The sequence below is a fragment of the Oncorhynchus kisutch genome, linkage group LG19 (genome assembly GCF_002021735.2).
Source record: "Oncorhynchus kisutch isolate 150728-3 linkage group LG19, Okis_V2, whole genome shotgun sequence".
In the NCBI taxonomy this organism is placed as follows: domain Eukaryota; kingdom Metazoa; phylum Chordata; class Actinopteri; order Salmoniformes; family Salmonidae; genus Oncorhynchus; species Oncorhynchus kisutch.
In genome coordinates this window covers 59,661,834-59,689,388 of record NC_034192.2, presented here as the reverse complement: position 1 = coordinate 59,689,388, position 27,555 = coordinate 59,661,834, and the positions used below count along the sequence as shown (strand labels likewise).

Below are 27,555 nucleotides of genomic sequence, written 5' to 3'. Positions count from 1 at the left end.
TTTATAGATGGAGCCATGATTTTAGAAGAGGAGGAAGTCTAAACAAACCACTGATCTGAGATCAGTCTACCTGCTCCATGTTATCAGCAGCACTATCAGCCTTCCTGGCCAGAGGAGACATTCAACGTTGGAATGCAATGAAAATCACTGCTGTGAGCTCGTCAGAACAAGCCCAAGGTGTTCTGATGTCCATCATTTCTGCAGCTACACAATAAATGCTGTTTGATTCTTGGTATTTGTTTGAAAAGACAAGGCCTCACAGTATCCATCAGCAGCAGCTGGGACTGGATTTATGTTGTCTAAAAAGTATCACTAAGTATTAATTCGCTATATTTTGTGCACCTTCAATCATACTACGAAATGGTATTTAAAGAGGTAAGGCTGCTGTTTGGCTGGTAAACTAATTATAGATTGTGGCTTTAATATCCGGCTCCATTGCGTTCCATTGTTGGCTGTGTAAAGTCAGAGTTTAGACACCCCCCCCCCCCCCCCCCTTTTACACCACTGCTACTCTCTGTTGTTATCATCTATGCATAGTCATTTTAATAACTCTACCTACATGTACATATTACCTCAATTACCTCGACTAACCAGTGCCCCCAGCACATTCACTCTGTACCGGTACCCCCCTGTATATAGTCTCACTATTGTTATTTTACTGCTGCTCTTTAATTACTTGTTCATTTTATTTCTTATTTCTTGTTCATATTCTTTTTATTATTATTATTTTTGTATTCATGTTTGTATTTTTTTTAAACTGCATTGTTGGTTAGGGGCTCGTAAGTAAGTACTTCACTGTAAGGTCTACTACACCTGTTGTATTCAGCATTTCACTGTAAGGTCTACTACACCTGTTGTATTCAGCATTTCACTGTAAGGTCTACTACACCTGTTGTATTCAGCATTTCACTGTAAGGTCTACTACACCTGTTGTATTCAGCATTTCACTGTAAGGTCTACTACACCTGTTGTATTCAGCATTTCACTGTAAGGTCTACCTGTTGTATTCAGCATTTCACTGTAAGGTCTACTACACCTGTTGTATTCAGCATTTCACTGTAAGGTCTACCTACACCTGTTGTATTCAGCATTTCACTGTAAGGTCTACTACACCTGTTGTATTCAGCATTTCACTGTAAGGTCTACTACACCTGTTGTATTCAGCATTTCACTGTAAGGTCTACCTACACCTGTTGTATTCAGCATTTCACTGTAAGGTCTACTACACCTGTTGTATTCAGCATTTCACTGTAAGGTCTACCTACACCTGTTGTATTCAGCATTTCACTGTAAGGTCTACTACACCTGTTGTATTCAGCATTTCACTGTAAGGTCTACTACACCTGTTGTATTCAGCATTTCACTGTAAGGTCTACTACACCTGTTGTATTCAGCATTTCACTGTAAGGTCTACTACACCTGTTGTATTCAGCATTTCACTGTAAGGTCTACACCTGTTGTATTCAGCATTTCACTGTTAGGTCTACACCTGTTGTATTCAGCATTTCACTGTAAGGTCTACACCAGTTGTATTCAGCATTTCACTGTAAGGTCTACACCAGTTGTATTCAGCATTTCACTGTAAGGTCTCCACCAGTTGTATTCAGCATTTCACTGTAAGGTCTACACCAGTTGTATTCAGCATTTCACTGTAAGGTCTACACCAGTTGTATTCAGCATTTCACTGTAAGGTTTACACCAGTTGTATTCAGCATTTCACTGTAAGGTCTAACCTGTTGTATTCAGCATTTCACTGTAAGGTCTACACCAGTTGTATTCAGCATTTCACTGTAAGGTTTACACCTGTTGTATTCGGCATTTCACTGTAAGGTCTACTACACCTGTTGTATTCAGCATTTCACTGTAAGGTCTACCTACACCAGTTGTATTCAGCATTTCACTGTAAGGTCTACCTACACCTGTTGTATTCAGCATTTCACTGTAAGGTCTACTACACCTGATGTATTCAGCATTTCACTGTAAGGTCTACTACACCTGCTGTATTCAGCATTTCACTGTAAGGTCTACTACAGCTGTTGTATTCAGCATTTCACTGTAAGGTCTACTACACCTGTTGTATTCAGCATTTCACTGTAAGGTCTACTACACCTGTTGTATTCAGCATTTCACTGTAAGGTCTACTACACCTGTTGCATTCAGCATTTCACTGTAAGGTCTACTACACCTGTTGTATTCAGCATTTCACTGTAAGGTCTACTACACCTGTTGTATTCAGCATTTCACTGTAAGGTCTACTACACCTGTTGTATTCAGCATTTCACTGTAAGGTCTACCTGTTGTATTCAGCATTTCACTGTAAGGTCTACTACACCTGTTGTATTCATCATTTCACTGTAAGGTCTACCTGTTGTATTCAGCATTTCACTGTAAGGTCTACTACACCTGTTGTATTCAGCATTTCACTGTAAGGTCTACTTGTTGTATTCAGCAGTTCACTGTAAGGTCTACTACACCTGTTGTATTCAGCATTTCACTGTAAGGTCTACTACACCTGTTGTATTCAGCATTTCACTGTAAGGTCTACTACACCTGTTGCATTCAGCATTTCACTGTAAGGTCTACTACACCTGTTGTATTCAGCATTTCACTGTAAGGTCTACTACACCTGTTGTATTCAGCATTTCACTGTAAGGTCTACTACACCTGTTGTATTCAGCATTTCACTGTAAGTTCTACTACACCTGTGGTATTCGGCATTTCACTGTAAGGTCTACACCAGTTGTATTCAGCATTTCACTGTTAGGTCTACACCTGTTGTATTCAGCATTTCACTGTAAGGTCTACACCAGTTGTATTCAGCATTTCACTGTAAGGTCTCCACCAGTTGTATTCAGCATTTCACTGTAAGGTCTACACCAGTTGTATTCAGCATTTCACTGTAAGGTCTACACCAGTTGTATTCAGCATTTCACTGTTAGGTCTACACCAGTTGTATTCAGCATTTCACTGTAAGGTCTACACCAGTTGTATTCAGCATTTCACTGTAAGGTCTCCACCAGTTGTATTCAGCATTTCACTGTAAGGTCTACACCAGTTGTATTCAGCATTTCACTGTAAGGTCTACACCAGTTGTATTCAGCATTTCACTGTAAGGTTTACACCAGTTGTATTCAGCATTTCACTGTAAGGTCTAACCTGTTGTATTCAGCATTTCACTGTAAGGTCTACACCAGTTGTATTCAGCATTTCACTGTAAGGTTTACACCTGTTGTATTCGGCATTTCACTGTAAGGTCTACTACACCTGTTGTATTCAGCATTTCACTGTAAGGTCTACCTACACCAGTTGTATTCAGCATTTCACTGTAAGGTCTACCTACACCTGTTGTATTCAGCATTTCACTGTAAGGTCTACTACACCTGATGTATTCAGCATTTCACTGTAAGGTCTACTACACCTGCTGTATTCAGCATTTCACTGTAAGGTCTACTACAGCTGTTGTATTCAGCATTTCACTGTAAGGTCTACTACACCTGTTGTATTCAGCATTTCACTGTAAGGTCTACTACACCTGTTGCATTCAGCATTTCACTGTAAGGTCTACTACACCTGTTGTATTCAGCATTTCACTGTAAGGTCTACTACACCTGTTGTATTCAGCATTTCACTGTAAGGTCTACTACACCTGTTGTATTCATCATTTCACTGTAAGGTCTACCTGTTGTATTCAGCATTTCACTGTAAGGTCTACTACACCTGTTGTATTCATCATTTCACTGTAAGGTCTACCTGTTGTATTCAGCATTTCACTGTAAGGTCTACTACACCTGTTGTATTCAGCATTTCACTGTAAGGTCTACCTGTTGTATTCAGCAGTTCACTGTAAGGTCTACTACACCTGTTGTATTCAGCATTTCACTGTAAGGTCTACTACACCTGTTGTATTCAGCATTTCACTGTGAGGTCTACTACACCTGTTGTATTCAGCATTTCACTGTAAGGTCTACTACACCTGTTGTATTCAGCATTTCACTGTAAGGTCTACTACACCTGTTGTATTCAGCATTTCACTGTAAGGTCTACTACACCTGTTGTATTCAGCATTTCACTGTAAGGTCTACTACACCTGTTGCATTCAGCATTTCACTGTAAGGTCTACTACACCTGTGGTATTCGGCATTTCACTGTAAGGTCTACTACACCTGTTGCATTCAGCATTTCACTGTAAGGTCTACTACACCTGTTGTATTCAGCATTTCACTGTAAGGTCTACTACACCTGTTGTATTCAGCATTTCACTGTAAGGTCTACTACACCTGTTGTATTCAGCATTTCACTGTAAGGTCTACTACACCTGTTGTATTCATCATTTCACTGTAAGGTCTACTACAGCTGTTGTATTCATCATTTCACTGTAAGGTCTACTACACCTGTTGTATTCATCATTTCACTGTAAGGTCTACTACACCTGTGGTATTCGGCATTTCACTGTAAGGTCTACTACACCTGTGGTATTCGGCATTTCACTGTAAGGTCTACTACACCTGTGGTATTCGGCATTTCACTGTAAGGTCTACTACACCTGTTGTATTCAGCATTTCACTGTAAGGTCTACTACACCTGTTGTATTCAGCATTTCACTGTAAGGTCTACTACACCTGTTGTATTCAGCATTTCACTGTAAGGTCTACTACACCTGTGGTATTCGGCATTTCACTGTAAGGTCTACTACACCTGTTGCATTCAGCATTTCACTGTAAGGTCTACTACACCTGTTGTATTCAGCATTTCACTGTAAGGTCTACTACACCTGTTGTATTCAGCATTTCACTGTAAGGTCTACTACACCTGTGGTATTCGGCATTTCACTGTAAGGTCTACTACACCTGTTGTATTCAGCATTTCACTGTAAGGTCTACTACACCTGTGGTATTCGGCATTTCACTGTAAGGTCTACTACACCTGTTGTATTCATCATTTCACTGTAAGGTCTACTACACCTGTTGTATTCAGCATTTCACTGTAAGGTCTACTACACCTGTGGTATTCGGCATTTCACTGTAAGGTCTACTACACCTGTTGTATTCAGCATTTCACTGTAAGTTCTACTACACCTGTTGTATTCAGCATTTCACTGTAAGGTCTACTACACCTGTGGTATTCGGCATTTCACTGTAAGTTCTACTACACCTGTGGTATTCGGCATTTCACTGTAAGTTCTACTACACCTGTGGTATTCGGCATTTCACTGTAAGTTCTACTACACCTGTTGTATTCAGCATTTCACTGTAAGTTCTACTACACCTGTGGTATTCGGCATTTCACTGTAAGTTCTACTACACCTGTTGTATTCAGCATTTCACTGTAAGTTCTACTACACCTGTGGTATTCGGCATTTCACTGTAAGTTCTACTACACCTGTGGTATTCAGCATTTCACTGTAAGGTCTACTACACCTGTTGTATTCAGCATTCCACTGTAAGGTCTACTACACCTGATGTATTCAGCATTTCACTGTAAGGTCTACTACACCTGTTGTATTCAGCATTTCACTGCAAGGTCTACTACACCTGTTGTATTCAGCATTTCACTGTAAGGTCTACTACACCTGTTGTATTCAGCATTTCACTGCAAGGTCTACTACACCTGTTGTATTCAGCATTTCACTGCAAGGTCTACTACACCTGTTGTATTCAGCATTTCACTGTAAGGTCTACTACACCTGTTGTATTCAGCATTTCACTGCAAGGTCTACTACACCTGTTGTATTCAGCATTTCACTGTAAGGTCTACTACACCTGTTGTATTCAGCATTTCACTGTAAGGTCTACTACACCTGTGGTATTCAGCATTTCACTGTAAGGTCTACTACACCTGTTGTATTCAGCATTTCACTGTAAGGTCTACTACACCTGTTGTATTCAGCATTTCACTGCAAGGTCTACTACACCTGTTGTATTCAGCATTTCACTGTAAGTTCTACTACACCTGTTGTATTCAGCATTTCACTGTAAGGTCTACTACACCTGTGGTATTCGGCATTTCACTGTAAGGTCTACTACACCTGTGGTATTCAGCATTTCACTGTAAGGTCTACTACACCTGTTGTATTCGGCGTATGTGACTTGATTTAGATTTGAATTAAAGCTAATGATGTGGGCGGTGCAGTAAATAAATACTATTTCAGCCAATCTAACCATGTCTGTATGCCCACTGTTGCATATTTACTATCAGCACTCAATATGCACATTTACCTCAATTCTCGATAAGTCAGATTTCTGTTTCCTTTGGCAGGGACCACAGGATCTAACAGGAGCGTTTCCCTCCACCTCAGGAGGACGGCCTCACTGGTCAACTCAGGAAAGAGTTGTGAGAGGAGGGTGAATTTACTGTACCTCCCTGGGATTTCCTATCTAAGCTGTTGAGGCACTTGATTGGACAAGTCAATTATTCAATCGTAGCTCATCAATCAGTCTCTATATTAAACAAGCAACTGTCTTGGGTTGCAGGAATTCCAAAAAGTGACAAATATTTTAATGTACATTTTAACAACACCTACAGTAAGTTATCTATTGCCTAATAACGTGTTTAATTACTGTTTGATTCATTCAGTCGTAAATGTATTTATTTATAAGTTATTATTATTACTTTTATTTATTTTATTTAGAAATATTAAAAATGAAATTGTATGAATTACAAAAATAAGTCTCCCTGTTTCCATAGATCTCCCTCTGCAATGAATAAGTTGAGTGAAGCGTTATAATTGTCACTAGATAGCCTTCATTATTTTGTGGATGAAAGCAATGCAGATTATTTTTACAATAACAAAGTATTTAATAAGCATCTGTTCCCAGATATACCTGCCTTATGGTCAACGTTTGGCAAAATCACAAAAGCAAATAGACTGTATTTGTGACCGTCTAGCTAAGCCAGTATCATTTGTGATAGAATAAACATGATATAATTGACAGAACAGAATACACATCACATTCTGAATGCAGGAACACAAAGATCCAAGGCTGTCATTGGACACAACCATTTCTGAACGAAAGAAGCCTAACCATTTCAATCAGATAGGCTATAACGTGTAAACTAAAAGGCTATCCCTGATCTTCCAGTAATGAATTAATCTGACTGAGCTGCTTGAAAGAGGACCTTTTCAAGAACATCTGAGGAACAGAGAAAGACAATAACGAGTGGCATGAGGAGCCCAGTAACAGTGATGACAGCCATGGTGTCTGTGGAGTTTAGGCTGTACACAACATGCCTGTGTGCCCCCATGGTGGCTGGTCCAACCGGAGGGGACCAGTAGGGCCTGTTTGCCATTTTTTATTTTTTTATTTAACCTTTATTTAACTAGGCAAGTCAGTTAAGAACAAATTATTATTTTCAATGATGGCCTAGGAACAGTGGGTTAACTGCCTCTTCAGGGGTAGAACGACAGATTTGTACCACGTCAGCTCAGGGGTTTGAACTTGCAACCTTCCGGTTACTAGTCCAACGCTCTAACCACTAGGCTACCCTGCCACCTCTACACTCTAACCACTAGGCTACCCTGCCGCCTCTACACTATAACCACTAGGCTACCCTGCCACCTCTACACTCTAACCACTAGGCTACCCTGCCGCCTCTACACTCTAACCACTAGGCTACCCTGCCACCTCTACACTCTAACCACTAGGCTACCCTGCCGCCTCTACACTCTAACCACTAGGCTACCCTGCCACCTCTACACTCTAACCACTAGGCTACCCTGCCACCTCTACACTCTAACCACTAGGCTACCCTGCCACCTCTACACCCTAACCACTAGGCTACCCTGCCACCTCTACACTCTAACCACTAGGCTACCCTGCCACCTCTAACCACTAGGCTACCCTGCCACCTCTACACTCTAACCACTAGGCTACCCTGCCACCTCTACACTCTAACCACTAGCCTACCCTGCCACCTCTACACTCTAACCACTAGGCTACCCTGCCACCTCTACACTCTAACCACTAGGCTACCCTGACGCCTCTACACTCTAACCACTAGCCTACCCTGCCGCCTCTACACTCTAACCACTAGGCTACCCTGCCACCTCTACACTCTAACCACTAGCCTACCCTGCCACCTCTACACTCTAACCACTAGCCTACCCTGCCGCCTCTACACTCTAACCACTAGGCTACCCTGCCACCTCTACACTCTAACCACTAGGCTACCCTGCCGCCTCTACACTCTAACCACTAGGCTACCCTGCCACCTCTACACTCTAACCACTAGGCTACCCTGCCGCATCTACACTCTAACCACTAGGCTACCCTGCCACCTCTACACCCTAACCACTAGGCTACCCTGCCACCTCTAACCACTAGGCTACCCTGCCACCTCTAACCACTAGGCTACCCTGCCACCTCTACACTCTAACCACTAGGCTACCCTGACACCTCTACACTCTAACCACTAGGCTACCCTGCCACCTCTAACCACTAGGCTACCCTGCCACCTCTACACTCTAACCACTAGGCTACCCTGCCACCTCTACACTCTAACCACTAGGCTACCCTGCCGCCTCTACACTCTAACCACTAGGCTACCCTGCCACCTCTACACTCTAACCACTAGGCTACCCTGCCGCCTCTACACTCTAACCACTAGGCTACCCTGCCACCTCTAACCACTAGGCTACCCTGCCACCTCTACACTCTAACCACTAGGCTACCCTGCCACCTCTAACCACTAGGCTACCCTGCCACCTCTACACTCTAACCACTAGGCTACCCTGCCACCTCTAACCACTAGGCTACCCTGCCACCTCTACACTCTAACCACTAGGCTACCCTGCCGCCTCTACACTCTAACCACTAGGCTACCCTGCCACCTCTACACTCTAACCACTAGGCTACCCTGCCACCTCTACACTCTAACCACTAGGCTACCCTGCCACCTCTACACCCTAACCACTAGGCTACCCTGCCACCTCTAACCACTAGGCTACCCTGCCACCTCTACACTCTAACCACTAGGCTACCCTGCCACCTCTAACCACTAGGCTACCCTGCCACCTCTACACTCTAACCACTAGGCTACCCTGCCACCTCTAACCACTAGGCTACCCTGCCACCTCTACACTCTAACCACTAGGCTACCCTGCCACCTCTACACTCTAACCACTAGGCTACCCTGCCGCCTCTACACTCTAACCACTAGGCTACCCTGCCACCTCTACACTCTAACCACTAGGCTACCCTGCCGCCTCTACACTCTAACCACTAGGCTACCCTGCCACCTCTACACTCTAACCACTAGCCTACCCTGCCACCTCTACACTCTAACCACTAGGCTACCCTGCCGCCTCTAACCACTAGGCTACCCTGCCACCTCTACACTCTAACCACTAGGCTACCCTGCCACCTCTAACCACTAGGCTACCCTGCCACCTCTACACTCTAACCACTAGGCTACCCTGCCACCTCTAACCACTAGGCTACCCTGCCACCTCTACACTCTAACCACTAGGCTACCCTGCCACCTCTACACTCTAACCACTAGGCTACCCTGCCGCCTCTACACTCTAACCACTAGGCTACCCTGCCACCTCTACACTCTAACCACTAGGCTACCCTGCCACCTCTACACTCTAACCACTAGGCTACCCTGCCACCTCTACACTCTAACCACTAGCCTACCCTGCCACCTCTACACTCTAACCACTAGGCTACCCTGCCGCCTCTAACCACTAGGCTACCCTGCCGCCTCTACACTCTAACCACTAGGCTACCCTGCCACCTCTAACCACTAGGCTACCCTGCCACCTCTACACTCTAACCACTAGGCTACCCTGCCACCTCTAACCACTAGGCTACCCTGCCACCTCTACACTCTAACCACTAGGCTACCCTGCCACCTCTAACCACTAGGCTACCCTGCCACCTCTACACTCTAACCACTAGGCTACCCTGCCACCTCTACACTCTAACCACTAGCCTACCCTGCCACCTCTACACTCTAACCACTAGGCTACCCTGCCACCTCTACACTCTAACCACTAGCCTACCCTGCCGCCTCTACACTCTAACCACTAGCCTACCCTGCCGCCTCTACACTCTAACCACTAGGCTACCCTGCAGCCTCTACACTCTAACCACTAGCCTACCCTGCCACCTCTACACTCTAACCACTAGGCTACCCTGCCACCTCTACACTCTAACCACTAGGCTACCCTGCAGCCTCTACACTCTAACCACTAGGCTACCCTGCAGCCTCTACACTCTAACCACTAGGCTACCCTGCAGCCTCTACACTCTAACCACAAGGCTACCCTGCTGCCTCTACACTCTAACCACTAGGCTACCCTGCCACCTCTACACTCTAACCACTAGGCTACCCTGCAGCCTCTACACTCTAACCACTAGGCTACCCTGCAGCCTCTACACTCTAACCACTAGCCTACCCTGCCGCCTCTACACTCTAACCACTAGGCTACCCTGCAGCCTCTACACTCTAACCACTAGGCTACCCTGCCACCTCTACACTCTAACCACTAGCCTACCCTGCCACCTCTACACTCTAACCACTAGGCTACCCTGCCACCTCTACACTCTAACCACTAGCCTACCCTGCCGCCTCTACACTCTAACCACTAGCCTACCCTGCCACCTCTACACTCTAACCACTAGCCTACCCTGCCGCCTCTACACTCTAACCACTAGGCTACCCTGCCGCCTCTACACTCTAACCACTAGCCTACCCATACAAACATGAATAGAAAAATAATAATAATAATAAAGAATATGAACAAGAAATAAGAAATAAAATGAACAAGTAATTAAAGAGCAGCAGTAAAATCACAATAGTGAGACTATATACAGGGTGGTTACCGCTACAGAGTCAATGTGCTGGGGGGGGGGACGACAATGCCTTGTTTTAGGCTCTGCAACAGCTACGAAGGCTTCTCCAGTTGCACCGTGTTCCCAGCATGGACGGGTGAACAGCGTTGCCGTTACATGTTGTCCTTTTGTGGAGGGAGAGTGACTACATCCCTAATCGCACCATATTCCCATTATAGTGCACTACTTTTGACTGGAGGCCTATAGAGCACTACGCTATCGGGGGGGGGGGGGGGGGGGGGGGGGGGGGGGGGGGGGGGATAAGGGTGCCATTTGGGATGCATGCAGTGCTATTCCAAACCACTGTACTAGAGAACAATTGGGCCACTGTGACAGTATGTTGGTAGTAGTGTATGTGTGACATACTGTCATCAAACTCAAAGCGTTATGGCATCAGGCTCTTTCTTCAGGGTAAGCACATTTTGTCAGGCAGCAGTCTCCCACTCACAAGATGTGATGAATGTGGGCTATTCATTAAACTGGGCTACATTGACGTACACATCTGTTTTATTCAAGAGAACGAGAACAGGTTTATAAAGTATATATCTTCAATTGCAGTATATAACTACAATTACAGCATATTAGAACTTGAGGCCTAGTCTCGTTTTAAAATGGTGGATGTTTCTCTCTAAATAACACAAACATGTACCTGAAATGGCTGACTGTCTGCCTACTACTATGTGTACAAATGTCAACATAGGCTAAGTTGATGGAATGAATGTCAGATACCTTATAAGTACCTATTTCATTCATTATCCTCTCTGGCTCCAGTGCTCTCTCCTTTGCTTCTCTTTTCACTATCAGACCAGCTCTCGACAGTGGTAGGAGCGACATTGCTGCACTACTCCTCGATATTATCTCAGGTAGGCAATGAAATATTATCTCAGGTAGGCTATGAAATATGTCTCAGGTAGGTGTTTGTGCTCGCTTAAGGATTTGTCACTACATTAGAGCATTATGACATGGAGTGGAATCCAGATTGATATGAATCCAAACAGATATGCTCCATACAGTTAAATGGAGTATCAGTTTGTATTCCAGGTTACATAATGCCCAGGATGTGAAAAAATACTTGCTAGTTTATATGCATATATATATATTCATCCTGATTTCTGTTGGCTGCAATACATGCTTGGTGGGAATTTGTATGTGATCGGGATGCAAGATCAGCTTTTATACGCCAGATGTATTTGTTACTTGGAAGGTGTTTTTATCTTCATGTTTTAAAATAATAATTCTGCATTGTATTACTGCTGCTGTTTAATTATTTGTTACTTTTATTTTCTATTTTGTTTTTACCTAAAAACCCTTTTTTTCTTCTTAAAACTTCTTAACGCTTTGTTAGTTAAAGGCCTGTCAGTAAGCATTTCACTGTAGGGTCTACACTTGTTGTATTCGGTCCACGTGACAAATACAATTCTATTTGGATTTTCCTCTCTGTCAATATATTATTAAGTTTTCATTGTTTTTTTGTTCTATCCCTCCCAGTGGTCCTGTGTACCAGTACTGTAATCCTCTTCCTGGTGTCCATCGAAGAGCAGTCATCACTGATGTTCAGATATCTTGGGTGGTCTTTCTACATCTGCTGTGCCACCCTCTTTTATGAATTGGTAGTGTCCGTTGTCCTGGGACTTGTGGAAGGTCCCGTTCGGATTGTACCAACTAACATAGGGGTAAGGGATGGTTCGCCTGTCATAGCACCGTAGACTAAATAGCAAATTGTCTCAGAGATAGTATATACACCGTGTCTCATACCATATCTTCTTAAAAATGTACTTTTTTCTAATAAACTACATAACACTCTTACCCCTTCAGAATAAGCATGAAAAAGCTATATGATTTACAAATCTACTAAACGCAGCTCAATTATTTATCTTTGACGAAAACGGCTGATGTTGGCATTTGCACGGCTGAAGGTACATGACATTGCGCAAGAAACTGAAGTCGAATTCCACGCAATCGATGAAAAAGGGGAGGGATCCTCCTGTCAAATTAAACCAAGAACAAACACTACCACCTAGTGGCAGTCACATCATACAATCTGGCAAGACATCTCCAAACTAAAACAATATGTTACTCATCAGAACTTGTATGCGGACCAATTTGGTTTTTATTATTTCTTAGGTAAATTAGGCCGTATTTTCTTGGGATAACAAACAGCTCTTTAGGACGGCCTTCCGCAGAAGTTTTGACTATGTGTGAAAATAAAAAATAAGAGGACAGGTGTCTAGAATCACTGTTTTTTTTTATTTGACATGTGGGTAAACATGAACAATATTCAGACAGAGAAAGGAAAACGTAATACAAGATGGTTGCCGTTCCCCCCAAATCAATGTGAATTACAATAGGTGCTTTCATTAAGACAAAGCAGAGACAGTGATCTTTACATCCTTTCATTTCCCTGCGGTAAAGTTAACCCATATAGATAACATGATATATTTAATCCTGCGCATCAATCACACTGGATATTCACAGTGGATTCCTCCCTAAAGGGTACTCTATTCCATATACAGTGCCCTACTTTGGAACCTGGGCCTTTATAGTGGCATTTGGGACACATCAATAATAGTGCTTAAATTACTGAAAGTGGACAGCTTGGCAGTGCAAGCTCATTCCAGTGGTCCATGAAGACATGTCAGCCAGGGTTCTTTCTTCTCATGATCATCCTTCATATCAGCACCAACCAACAGCTAACACACAGAAACAAGGACACGATAAGGCTAAACGGGTTGCGATGGTGAGAAGAGGAAGGAGCTGTAGGGATGGATGGGAAGTTTGTTCAATATTGAATTGACTGTCACTTAATATATTTAGAGAGTTCACCTGTTCTATAGAGAAAAGAGGATGATAAGTCACTTGGGGCCGATGTAGTTAGCCTCCTTTCCAGTCTTCTTAAGTGTTTCCAGAAGCACGTCCGTGTCCTTGTCAGACTCAATGAAAACCTTCTTGTTGGGGAGGTCGATCTCAAATTGGACACCACCTTACGCCAACAAATAAGACAGAAAGAGAAAATAAAACAATTTTAGCAAGCCAGTCAATATGACACAAGTAATCTATATTTGCTGAATTTAGCTAAACCAAAGCACACCATTCTCAACAAAGTGTGTGAGCCTGTGTGTGTGTTGTTTAACAGATGTTCCAGAAAGCTGGATTTGCTGTGACATTTAGCTACTCACCCAGTTTATTGAGGACTCGGGTGACATTTAGCTACTCACCCAGTTTATTGAGGACTCGGGTGACATTTAGCTACTCACCCAGTTTATTGAGGACTCGGGTGACTGCCCCAGAGCATCCCTCACATGTCATGTCCACAAAGAATTCGTGCTTCTGTGGGAATAATTCACAAAATGATTAATATTCCGGGGGTTGTGTGTCATTCTCATGCTAGTATGGGACAGCTAACCAGTTTGCAAGCAATGACTAGCTAAGCTAGCTAGCTATGTATTCGTTTGATTAAATCAGGCTGTAATAAAATCAGGCTGTAATACACAATTAATTGGCATATACAGCCTGAAAAATCATGTAAAAATGTTCCTTACAAGCCAGAATGTCGAATAAAATTACATTTAAACTTACTCTACATCGGTTGTCTGTGCGGTTTAATTTGTTATTCAGCTGCTTGAAATTTGAGACAAAATATCCACAGGAAAGTATTGTTAACCTATAGAGCCCCACAGTGGTGATGTCATAATACCCATAAAATCTAGCGGTCAAACAGGGAAATGGTTCCAATCGTTTTTTCCACCATTCATTTTCCCCATAAGGGATTTTTGAAACACTTAAATAAGGGCTGTGTTTCGTGTAGGCTTACCCTGGAGTGACATTTTGATACCCATGTAAATCTCTCTCGGACAAGGTGACTTTGATCAATATATTCGGCTCTGAAGTGAAAGTGTCCACCACCATGGACTCTTCAGGAGCACCATTCAAACCCTCAACCCTTTTAACATCTGTTGCATATGACATGCTCTGGACAGCCCTGTCTTTGGGCACCTCATTGTCTTTCCTTCTTGTGGGGCATTCCAAAGACGTGGCTTCATGGTTCCCTCCACAGTTACAACATGTCACATTTTCATCACTTTTATAACACATGACATGATCTTTCCCACAACTTGGACATCTTGTCTTCTCCCTTCTGCAAACACTTGCTACGTAACCAAAAGCTTCACAGTGATCACACTGCATTGGTCTTGGGATAAATGCTTTGACTCTGTAGTTTCTACAGTGCATTTGGAAAGTATTCTGACCCCTTGACTTTTGCCATATTTTGTTACGTTACAGACTTATTCTAAAATTGATTAAATATTTATTTTCCCCTCATCAATCTAAAACACAATAACCCATAATGACAAAGCAAAAACAGGTTTATATAATTTTGGGGCAAATGTATTACAAATAAAACAACTGAAATATTCAGACCCTTTACTCAGTACTTTGTTGAAACACCTTTGGCAGCGATAAACAGCCTAGAGTCTTCTTGGGTATGACGCTACAAGCTTGGCACACCTGTATTTGGGGAATTTCTCCCATTCTTCTCTGCAGATCTTCTCAAGCTCTGTCAGGTTGGATGGGGAACGTCGCTGCACAGCTATTTCCAGGTGTTCGATCAGGTTCAAGTCCGGGCACTGGCTGGGCCACTCAAGGTCATTTAGAGACTGGTCCCGAAGCTACTCATGCTTTGTCTTGGTTGTGTGCTTAGGGTCGTTGTCCTATTGGAAGGTGAACCTTCGCCCCAGTCTGAGATCCTGAGACCTATGGAGCAGGTTTTCATCAAGGATCTCTCTGTACTTTGCTCCGTTCATCTTTCCCTCGATCCTGACTAATCTCCCAGACCCTGTCGCTGAAAAACAGCTCAGACACGAGACGTATGTGGCAGGGTCTACAGACAATCACGAACTACAAAAGGAAAATTAGCCATGTCGCGGACACCAACGTCTTGCTCCTGGACAAGCTAAACAGCTTCTTCACCCGCTTTGAGGATAACACAGCTCCACTGACGGCGGCCCGCTACCAAGGACTGTGGGCTCTCCTTCTCTGTGGCCAATGTGAGTAAGACATTTAAATGTGTTAACCCTCGCAAGGCTGCTGGTCCAGACGGCCAGACGGTCAACACCATAATTAAGCTTGAGGCCCTGGGTCTGAACTCCACCATGTGCAATTGGGTCCTGGACTTCCTGATGGGCCGCCCCCAGGTGGCAAAGGTAGGAAACAACACCTCCACTTCGCTGATCCTCAACACTGGGGCCCCACAAGGGTGCATGCTCAGCCCCCTTCTGTATTCCGTTCACCCATGACTGCGTGGCCACGCACGCCTCCAATTCAATCATCAAGTTTGCAGACAACACTACAGTGGTAGGCTTGATTACCAACAACGACGAGACAGCCTACAGGGAGGAGGTGAGGGTTACGGGAGTGTGGTGCCGCGAAAACAACCTCTCACTCAACATCAACAAAACAAAGACGATCATGGACTTCAGGAAACAGCAGAGGGAGCATCCCCCCATCCACATCGACGGGACAGCGGTGGAGAAGGTAGAAAGTTAAGTTCCTCGGTGTACACATCACAAAAAAACTGAAATGGTCCACCCACACAGACAGTGTGGTGAAGGAGGCGCAACAACGCATCACAGGGGGCAAATTACCTGCCCTCCATGACAACTACAGCACCCAATGTCGCAGGAAGGCCAAAAAGATCATCAAGGACAACCACCACCCGAGCCACTGCCTGTTCACCCCGCTATCATCCAGAAGGCGAGGTCAGTACAGGTGCATCAAAGCGGGGACCGAGAGACTGAAAAACAGCTTCTATCTCAGGCCATCAGACTTTTAAATAGCCATCACTAGCACAGATAGGCTGCAGCCTACATACACAGACTTGAAATCATTGGCCACTTTAATAAATGGAACACTAGTCACTTTAATAATGTTTACATATCTTGCATTACTCATTTCATATGTATATACTGTATTCTATTCTACTGTATCTTAGTCTATGCTGCTCTGACATTGCTCCTCCACATATACATATATTTATTTATTTGAACCTTTATTTAACTAGGCAAGTCAATTAAGAACAAATTCTTATTTACAATTACGACCTACACCGGCCAAACCAGGACGACGCTGTCCGCTGCCCTAGGGGGTCTCAATCACGGCCGGTTGTGATACAGCCTGGAATCGAACCAGTGTGTCTATAGTGACGCCTCAAGCACTGAGATGCAGTGCCTTAGACCCATTCCTTACTTAGATTTGTGTGTTTTGGGTATATGTTATGTAATTGTTAGATTACTTATTAGATATTGCTGCACTGTCGGAACTATAAGCACAAGCATTTCGCTACAGGTAAACTAGTTCGTTTCCTGTGGATATTTTGTCTCAAGGACAAACCGCACAGACAACAGGTAGACTACGTGTAAATATAATTGTATTAAACGTTCTGGCCTGTAAGGAACATTTACACGATTTTGCAGGCATTAGTTTCAGGCTGTATATGTATCACAGCACCGCAATCTCAGCACCAGCTAGCTACTTAACAATGTAACAATAACACATCTTACGGTCGTCATGTTGTGGTTGAGTTCAAGATCAATTGACGTTCGCCTCTTTCAAAGCTTGCACGAATAACTAGGTAGTGAATGTGTTGCTGCCGGGCTAGCGACATCAAAGTTAGGGACCATCAACACTTTGCTAGATATTGGTGAAAGTAACTTGGCATTTTTGAGGCAAAATTCACATGTATAACGTTAGTGGGATGAGAGCACAATTGTACTGACGAATATAAAAAAAAAATCATAACACTTTACAATTAAATTATTTTGGGAGAAGTAATTTTTTCCCCATAGCTACATTGTTGCAGGTAACTTATCCAGATCCCTTAATATGTCACACCGGAATGCGGAAGTTGTTTTATCATTCTGGAACGTTTTGGAATTCTTTTTTTTATTTTTAGTAATCAGCTACAATTAAACCAAATATGAAACAATGGCCGAGTTCGCGAAAAAGTGACACATGGTGTCACAATATCGATAGATTCTGGCGCGGATTTAAATTTTTCAGATAAACAAAAAAAATGTAAGACTAGCCCAGTCTTTTCCATGGGCGAACACGCAGCGCTTTTACGCTTGTATCAACTTGGCCAATTAAATGTTTGTGGTGATGTTTCACGCCAAACAATCGGCATCATTTCAGACTAACGATAATTGACTTAGCTAGTATTGATGGAAATAGATAGTTTGCGTAACAAGACAGCTAGCAAGCTACAAAATCAAGTATCCAACATTTGGTCAGCTGACATGCACCCTTTTCCAAACCATGTGACCAAACGACCTTTGTACCGGTAGTGGTCTTCAAAAAGCTAGCATTAGCAGTTCGCTTGTATTTCTACAGAGATCGCCTTTTCCTCTCACATCAAGTACAATATCGACGTGCATAGTAGGAAAAAAATACTGCTCTGCCAAGAGATGCCCCTCTAGCGAACTCCTTTGATGTAACACTACCGAGGCAGGAATCACCGCTTTACAGGTGAGTTATCGTGAATGAATCGTATATAACTTGCTAACTAACGTTACTTAGACACGATTGGAGCATGCAAAACAAACTGATTAATGTTTTGTCCACTAACGTTAACCAGCTGGAGGTGATGTAGCTGTAATATGTGATCAAACAATGATCACATATAACAAATACAGCTCCAAACCGAACGGTTTCTAATCATGTCTTTGAATTTTTTTTGAAACTGCAGTAAAATTATAATAACTTCAGTCGACTGTGCTAATTTGGACGCAGTAATTGCAGAATGTAATTTTTGGGGGGTAATTGGGTCTAAAGTGCAGTACCTGGCTAACGTTATACCTATAGCTTTTTTGTTGTTGTCAGCTAGTAAATTAAGTGGGTAGTTGTGGGTAAGTAGCTAACTGACAGCTACTGTGCCAAAGCCCTTTCGTAGGTACTTCTGTTAATTAATTGATTAATGAATGTCCTTATTATGTCCAGATAAATGAGTAATGTCGTCTGACGAAATACTGGACCAGTTACTTCAACATTTTAGGCTAATCCAGGCATGTTTATATTCAGATGTAAAGCAAAGGCTAATGGCATGTCCATGCAGTTTTCAAACAATGTACTGGCAAGTGCTAGAATAGAGGTGTGTTCCTGTCACCAGATCTCAGCTAGGGCTGGGCGATATATCAAATTAATGTTGTTTTGCACAATATTCCAAATGCCTGTATCGCAAGAATCAAGTTCTTTTGATGTTTTTTTTAATGAGTGTTTATGTCGGCTTGTTCTCCTGTTGTGTTTTTGGTCTCGTCTCCTTCACTCCTGTGTTGTGTGCACCTTCTCATTTACACCAGAGATCTGGATATAATGATGTTCACGTCTGCACCCTAACAATGGGAGTCATTGTACCGAAGGCGGGAGGGTAGATGACAAGCCCATAGAAAAGCATTATGCTTATTTTGAGAGCTTCTGGCCTCTTTCTCTCTGTTTACACACGCACTCATCAAGCCCCTCCCCCTGCCACTCACAAAATCAAATCACATTTTATTTGCCACATGCCTCGTCAGCAACAGGTGTGTAGACTAACAGTGAAACGCTTACATACGGGTCCTTTTCCAACAGTGCAGAGTTAAAGGTGAACACACAGAGAAAAAAAAATAGAAATAAATCCACAATGAGTAAAGATAACTTGGCCCTATACACAGGGTATCAGTACCGAGTCCGTAATAACTTGGCCCTATACACAGGGTATCAGTACCGAGTCCGTAATAACTTGGCCCTATACACAGGGTATCAGTACCGAGTCCGTAATAACTTGGCCCTATACACAGGGTATCAGTACCGAGTCCGTAATAACTTGGCCCTATACACAGGGTATCAGTACCGAGTCCGTAATAACTTGGCCCTATACACAGGGTATCAGTACCGAGTCCGTAATAACATGGCCCTATACACAGGGTATCAGTACCGAGTCCGTAATAACTTGGCCCTATACACAGGGTACCAGTACCGAGTCCGTAATAACTTGGCCCTATACACAGGGTACCAGTACCGAGTCCGTAATAACTTGGCCCTGTACACAGGGTACCAGTACCGAGTCCGTAATAACTTGGCCCTATACACAGGGTATCAGTACCGAGTCCGTAATAACTTGGCCCTATACACAGGGTACCAGTACCGAGTCCGTAATAACTTGGCCCTATACACAGGGTACCAGTACCGAGTCCGTAATAACTTGGCCCTATACACAGGGTACCAGTACCGAGTCCGTAATAACTTGGCCCTATACACAGGGTACCAGTACCGAGTCCGTAATAACTTGGCCCTATACACAGGGTGCCAGTACCGAGTCCATGTGCAGGGGTACTAGGTCATTGAGGTAGATATGTACATATAGGTAGGGATAAAGTGACTAGGCAACAGGATAGATAATAAACAGTAGCGTATGTTGATTTCAAAATAGGTATTGCAAAAATGGTCAACACAGATAGTCCGAGTGGTTAACTAATTTATAACTTATTAATAATGATCCATAGGCCCATGCTGAATCTTTTCAGCCTCCTGTGGGGGAAGAGGCATTTTCATGGCTTCTTCATGACTGTGTTGCATTGAGCCTTTAAAAAAAAAAACTTTTTAGGGGGTAGATCAGCTTTAATATTGCAGATTGTGGCTTCTATCAATGTAATTGTCTGCATCATTTCCAATCCCCCGGATTAAACAACAATATATATATATATATATTATTTTCCCCTAACCACCCCTCCCCTAATTGGAGTAAACTAATGGACAACAACTTTTAGGCTTTTACTTCCAGCTTATACATACTATATACATTTTATGTTTGTTTGTTTTTAGGCCCATTCATTCAGCCTCACTCAACCCCTCCCATCTTATCTCTGAAGACCATCCAGTTGTGATGTTTCAAAAAGGTTCTGAACCCGTATACATTTTACATGAGTTCTTTTTAATTTAATTTAATTTTTAGTCCCACTCTTGAGAAATAATTTTACGGTAATGGAGGAGAAGTTGACCTTTCTACTGATAGCCTTTTTATGTCTCAACTCCTCAAATTACGTGCGGAGTAAACACTACTACAACGGGAGTATCCATGAACATTGATTTTGGGAAATGAATCCTCAGTTTGTCGAGCACAGCATTGAGGTAACACGTACCGCTAGCAGCATTTTAGCCAAAGACTGTTATACTAGCTGTCTAATCTATTTTTATAAATGTGCAAAAAGCATAAAACACAGTTTTATATAAGGATATGGCAACTCATTCTCATTGTGAGAAATGTGGTAGGCCACTTGATTTCAACATCTGAACAAAGTGGACAGTCTAGTATGCTGTTCAAACAGTCGGAGATAGACAGAAAGGTGGCCATACTTCAACTGTTCAGCCTTGTTAACTAGCAAATAGATCCAAGTTGGTTAAACTTGTAGTCATAGACTGTTCTCTCTGCTACCGCACAGCAACAGTACCGGAGTGCCAAGTCTAGGTCAAAAAGACTTCTTAACAGCTTCTACCCCCCCAAGCCATAAGACTCCTATTACAGCTAAGCAAATATCTACCCAGACTATTTGCATCCCCCCCTCTTTATGCAACTGCTACTCTCTGTTTATTATCTTTGCATAGTCATTTTAATTCTACCTACAGTTGAAGTCAGAAGTCAATAACTAGTTTTTCAACCACTCCACAAATTTCTTGTTAAAACAAACTATAGTTTTGGCAAGTCAGTTAGAACATCTACTTTGTGCATGACACAAGTAATTGTTCCAACAATTATTTACAGACAGATTATTTCACTTTTTCACAATTCCATTGGCTCAGAAGTTTACATACACTAATTTGACTGTGCCTTTCAACAGCTTGGAAAATTCTCGAAAATTATGTCATGGCTTTAGAAGCTTCTGATAGGCTAATTGACATAATTTGAGTCAATTTGAGGTGTACCTCTGGATGTATTTCAAGGCCTACCTTCCAATTCATTGCCTCTTTGCTTGACATCATGGGAAAATCGTAGACCACCACAAGTCTGGTTCATCCTTGGGAGCAATTTCCAAACGCCTGAAGGTACCACGTTCATCTGTACAAACAATAGTACGCAAGTATAAACACCATGGGACCATGCAGCCGTCATACCACTCAGGAAGGAGACACGTTCTCTCCTAGAATGTGAATAGTGGTGTGAATAGTGCAAATCAATCCCAGAACAGCAAAGGACCTTGTGAAGATGCTGGAGGAAACGGGTACAAAAGTATCTATATCCACAGTAAAACGAGTCCGATATCGACATAACCTGAAAGGCCTCTCAGCAAGGAAGAAGCCACTGCTCCAAAACCGCTGTCCTCTGGTCTGATGAAACAAAAAAATAACTGTTTGGCTATAATGACCATTGTTATGTTTGGAGGAAAAAGCATCCCAACCGTGAAGCACAGGGGTGGCAGCATCATGTTGTGTGGTTGAGGTGCTGCAGGAGTGACTGGTGCACTTCACAATATAGATGGCATAATGAGGATGGAAAATTATGTGGATATATTGAAGCAATATCTCAAGGCATCAGTCAGGAAGTTAATTAACGCTTGGTCGCAAATGGGTCTTCCAAATGGACAATGACCCCAAGCATACTTCCAAAGTTGTGGCAAAATGGCTTAAGTACAACAAAGTCAAGGTATTGGAGTGGCCATCACGAAGCCCTGACCTCAATCCTATGGAAAATGTGTGGGCAGAACTGAAAAAGCGTGTGCAATCAAGGAGGCCTACAAACCTGACTCGGTTACACCAGCTCTGTCAGGAGGAATGGGCCAAAATTCACCCAACTTATTGTGGGTAGCTTGTGGAAGGCTACCCGATACATTTGACCCAAGTTAAACATTGTAAAGGCAATGCTACCAAATACTAATTGAGTGAATGTAAACTTCTGACCCACTGGGAATGTGATGAAATAAATCAAAGCTGAAATAAATCATTCTCTCTACTATTATTCTGACATTTCACATTCTTAAAATAAAGTGGTGATCCTAACTGACCTAAGACAGGGATTTGTTACTAGGATTAAATGTCAGGAATTATGAAACTGAGTTTAAATGTATTTGGCTAAGGTGTATGTTAACATCCGACATCAACTGTACATATTACCTCGACTAACCTGTACCCCCTGCTCATTGACTCTGTACCGGTAACCCCTGTATATAGCCTCCACATTGACTCTGTACCGGTACCCCCTGTATATAGCCTCCACATTGACTCTGTACCGGTGCCCCCTGTATATAGCCTCCACATTGACTCTGTACCGTAATACCCTGTATATAGCCTCCACATTGACTCTGTACCGTAATACCCTGTATATAGCCTCCACATTGACTCTGTACCAGTACCCCCTGTATATAGCCTCCACATTGACTCTGTACCGTAATACCCTGTATATAGCCTCCACATTGACTCTGTACCGTAACACCCTGTATATAGCCTCCACATTGACTCTGTACCGTAACCCCCTGTATATAGCCTCCACATTGACTCTGTACCGTAATACCCTGTATATAGCCTCCACATTGACTCTGTACCGGTACCCCCTGTATATAGCCTCCACATTGACTCTGTACCGTAATACCCTGTATATAGCCTCCACATTGACTCTGTACCGTAATACCCTGTATATAGCCTCCACATTGACTCTGTACCGTAATACCCTGTATATAGCCTCCACATTGACTCTGTACCGTAATACCCTGTATATAGCCTCCACATTGACTCTGTACCAGTACCCCCTGTATATAGCCTCCACATTGACTCTGTACCGTAATACCCTGTATATAGCCTCCACATTGACTCTGTACCGTAACACCCTGTATATAGCCTCCACATTGACTCTGTACCAGTACCCCCTGTATATAGCCTCCACATTGACTCTGTACCGTAATACCCTGTATATAGCCTCCACATTGACTCTGTACCGTAATACCCTGTATATAGCCTCCACATTGACTCTGTACCGTAATACCCTGTATATAGCCTCCACATTGACTCTGTACCGTAATACCCTGTATATAGCCTCCACATTGACTCTGTACCGTAATACCCTGTATATAGCCTCCACATTGACTCTGTACCGTAATACCCTGTATATAGCCTCCACATTGACTCTGTACCGTAATACCCTGTATATAGCCTCCACATTGACTCTGTACCAGTACCCCCTGTATATAGCCTCCACATTGACTCTGTACCGTAATACCCTGTATATAGCCTCCACATTGACTCTGTACCGTAACACCCTGTATATAGCCTCCACATTGACTCTGTACCAGTACCCCCTGTATATAGCCTCCACATTGACTCTGTACCGTAATACCCTGTATATAGCCTCCACATTGACTCTGTACCGTAATACCCTGTATATAGCCTCCACATTGACTCTGTACCGTAATACCCTGTATATAGCCTCCACATTGACTCTGTACCGTAATACCCTGTATATAGTCTCCACATTGACTCGGTACCGTAATACCCTGTATATAGCCTCCACATTGACTCTGTACCAGTACCCCCTGTATATAGCCTCCACATTGACTCTGTACCGTAATACCCTGTATATAGCCTCCACATTGACTCTGTACCGTAACACCCTGTATATAGCCTCCACATTGACTCTGTACCGTAACACCCTGTATATAGCCTCCACATTGACTCTGTACCGTAACCCCCTGTATATAGCCTCCACATTGACTCTGTACCGTAATACCCTGTATATAGCCTCCACATTGACTCTGTACCGGTACCCCCTGTATATAGCCTCCACATTGACTCTGTACCAGTACCCCCTGTATATAGCCTCCACATTGACTCTGTACCGTAATACCCTGTATATAGCCTCCACATTGACTCTGTACCGTAATACCCTGTATATAGCCTCCACATTGACTCTGTACCGTAATACCCTGTATATAGTCTCCACATTGACTCGGTACCGTAATACCCTGTATATAGCCTCCACATTGACTCTGTACCGTAATACCCTGTATATAGCCTCCACATTGACTCTGTACCGTAATACCCTGTATATAGCCTCGCTGTTGTTATTTTACTGAAGCTCTTTAATTATTTGTTACTTTTATTTTTTACTTATCTGGTTTATACTGTTCTTTCGTTGTCCAGAAGCCAAAGGCTCAATCCTAGTCATATTAGCAACCTCTGCTAGCTGTTGCTATTATATTCCCCCTCTTTCTAAAATTCCAACAGAGATTTTCATCTCTATCACAACTGCTCGCATTAGGTTAAGAAGGGTGTTTTCCGCGAATTACATTTTTGGTAAATGTATGAAAATTAAGTTTTATTAGCGGCTTTATTACAGGAGTTGCATGTTCAATAACAGGATATAGCCTTTTGGGTTGCGGACTGATAACAGGATATAGCCTTTTGGTTTGCGGACTGATAACAGGATATAGCCTTTTGGTTTGCGGACTGATAACAGGATATAGCCTTTTGGTTTGCTGACTGATAACAGGATATAGCCTTTTGGTTTGCTGACTGATAACAGGATATAGCCTTTTGGTTTGCGGACTGATAACAGGATATAGCCTTTTGGTTTGCGGACTGATAACAGGATATAGCCTTTTGAACTGTCAGACAATAGGCTTGTCATTGTTGCATGTTTCCTTTAAGCTCGTAATGAAAAATGTCTTACTTGTAGGCATGCATATTATCAGAGAAGAGGCAAAGCAAGAGGTATCACTCTCATCTAAATCTGTCCAAAATACACCTGCTCGTTGAACATCTCATTCCAAAATGATGGGCATTAATATGGAGTTGGTCCCCCCCCCCCTTTTGCTGCTATAACAACCTCCACTCTTCTGGGAAGGATTTCCACTAGATGTTGGAACATTGCTGTGGGGACTTCCATTCTACCACTAGCACATTAGTGAGGTAAGGCGCTGACGTTGGGCGTTATTTGGCATTCCATTTTATCCCAAAGGTGTTCGATGGGGTTGAAGTCAGGGCTCTGTGCAGGCCAGTCAAGTTCTTCCACACTGATCTCGACAAACCATTTCTGTGTGGGCCTCGCTTTGTGCACGGTGGCATTGTCATGCTGAAACAGGAAAGGGCCACAAAGTTGGAAGCACATAATTGTCTAAATTGTCATTCTATACTATAGCGTTCCCTTCACTTGAAATAAGGGGCCCAAACCATGTAAAACAGCACCAGACCATTATTTCTCTTCCACCAAACTTTACGGTTGGCACTACTATGCATTGGTGCAGGTAGCGTTCTCCTGGCATCCACCAAACCCAGATTCGTCCGTCCTCTGCCAGATGGTGAAGTGTGATTCATCATGCAAGAGAACACATTACTACTGCTCCAGAGTCCAATGGCGGCAAGCTTTATACCAGTCCAGCCGACGCTTGGCATTGCGCGTGGTGATCTTAGGCTTGTATGCTGCTGTTCGGCCATGGAAACGCATTTCATGAAGCTCCCGACGAACAGTTCTTGTGCTAACATTACTTCCAGAGGCAGTTTGGAACTCGGGAGTGAGTGTTGCAACCGAGGACAGACGATTTATACAAGCTACACACTTCAGCACTCGGCGGTCCTGTTCTGTGAACTTGTGTGGCCTACCACTTGGCGGCTGAGCCATTGTTGCTCCTAGACGTTGGGAAGGTGGCATCATATGACAGTGTCTCGTTGAACGTTACTGAGCTCTTCAGTAAGGCCATTCTACTGCCAATGTTTGGCTATGGAGATTGCATGGCGGTGTGCTTGATTTTATGCACCTGTCAGCAAAGGATGTTGCTGAAATGGCCGAATCCACTAATTTGAAGGGGTGTTCACATACTTTTGTGTATATGTTGAGCCTAGCCCAGAGCTGAACCCCTAAACTGTCTGTACAACTGAGTCTATAAGGTCCAGTTCTGTGTTTATATTGCATCATCTGTAGAACTGTGCATTTTCCATGTCAGAAGTGATTTTCTTATTTGCATTTCATCATAACCTGGAACAAAGTAAATAAATAAATTACAACATTCAGCAAATTGTATTGCTTCATGACGCCGACAGGTTAGAGGTCAAAAGTTTGGATCTATGAATATAGTCTCCTAGCTAAGAAGGGTATCATCTCCTAGCTAAGAAGGGTATCATCTCCTAGCTATGAAGGGTATCATCTCCTAGCTATGAAGGGTATCATCTCCTAGCTAAGAAGGGTATCATCTCCTAGCTAAGGATCTTCAATGCAAGATCATTTTCTATGTTCCTCCTCTGACAAGGAACAGAAAGAAAAAGAACTGTACTTGATTGTCTAAAAATAATAAATATTGATTAGGTTTAATAGCCATTTTTAAAAACTCACTTGACTACTTACTACTTGTCTAAGTAGTTCTTCATCACACATGGTAGCACGTTGTGCTGCTAATAACTTACTGTCCATCACTCCCCTGAGGGAGGAAACTGATGGATTGGTACGTAATGTACATAGGCCAACATATGTTGACAAAGAAATTGGAAGTGAAAACCAAGAGAGACAACAAAATATCAGAAGTCACACTTTTAGGGGAACAGAATGTAGCCTGCCTCGTTGCCTTTTTCAGAACAGGGGAACAGAATGTAGCCTGCCTCGTTGCCTTTTTCAGAACAGCGATGGTCATATCAAGGTTGTTCAGCAGAGGCAGTCAGCATCTGACTGTTCAGTAATATCATTGATCTAGTTGCTGTCAGCATCTGACTGTTCAGT

At 43.0% G+C, this 27,555-nt stretch overlaps 2 protein-coding genes across 5 annotated transcripts in view; one reads left to right on the top strand and one right to left on the bottom strand.

The window, feature by feature from the left end:
* Nucleotides 1-13,061: 13,061 nt before the first annotated feature.
* On the bottom strand, nt 13,062-17,736 carry LOC109865038 (copper transport protein ATOX1). Its single transcript, XM_020453153.2, has 4 exons — nt 17,393-17,736; nt 14,090-14,162; nt 13,659-13,815; nt 13,062-13,525 (listed from the first exon to the last, which is right to left on the bottom strand). Exons 1-3 carry the CDS (start codon nt 17,399-17,401, stop codon nt 13,688-13,690), a joined length of 210 nt encoding a protein of 69 aa, XP_020308742.1. The 5' UTR covers nt 17,402-17,736; the 3' UTR covers nt 13,062-13,525; nt 13,659-13,687.
* slc36a1 (solute carrier family 36 member 1) overlaps nt 17,702-27,555 on the top strand; it is a 32,558-nt gene continuing 22,704 nt past the window's right edge. For 2 of the 4 annotated variants that reach the window (XR_004204236.1, XR_004204237.1), the window contains exon 1: nt 18,191-18,356. The gene's annotated coding sequence lies outside the window, so the exon portion shown is untranslated. Of the gene's footprint in view, nt 18,357-27,555 lie in introns of all 4 variants that reach the window. The other 2 variants (XM_031797796.1, XM_031797797.1) reach the window with 2 other exon arrangements.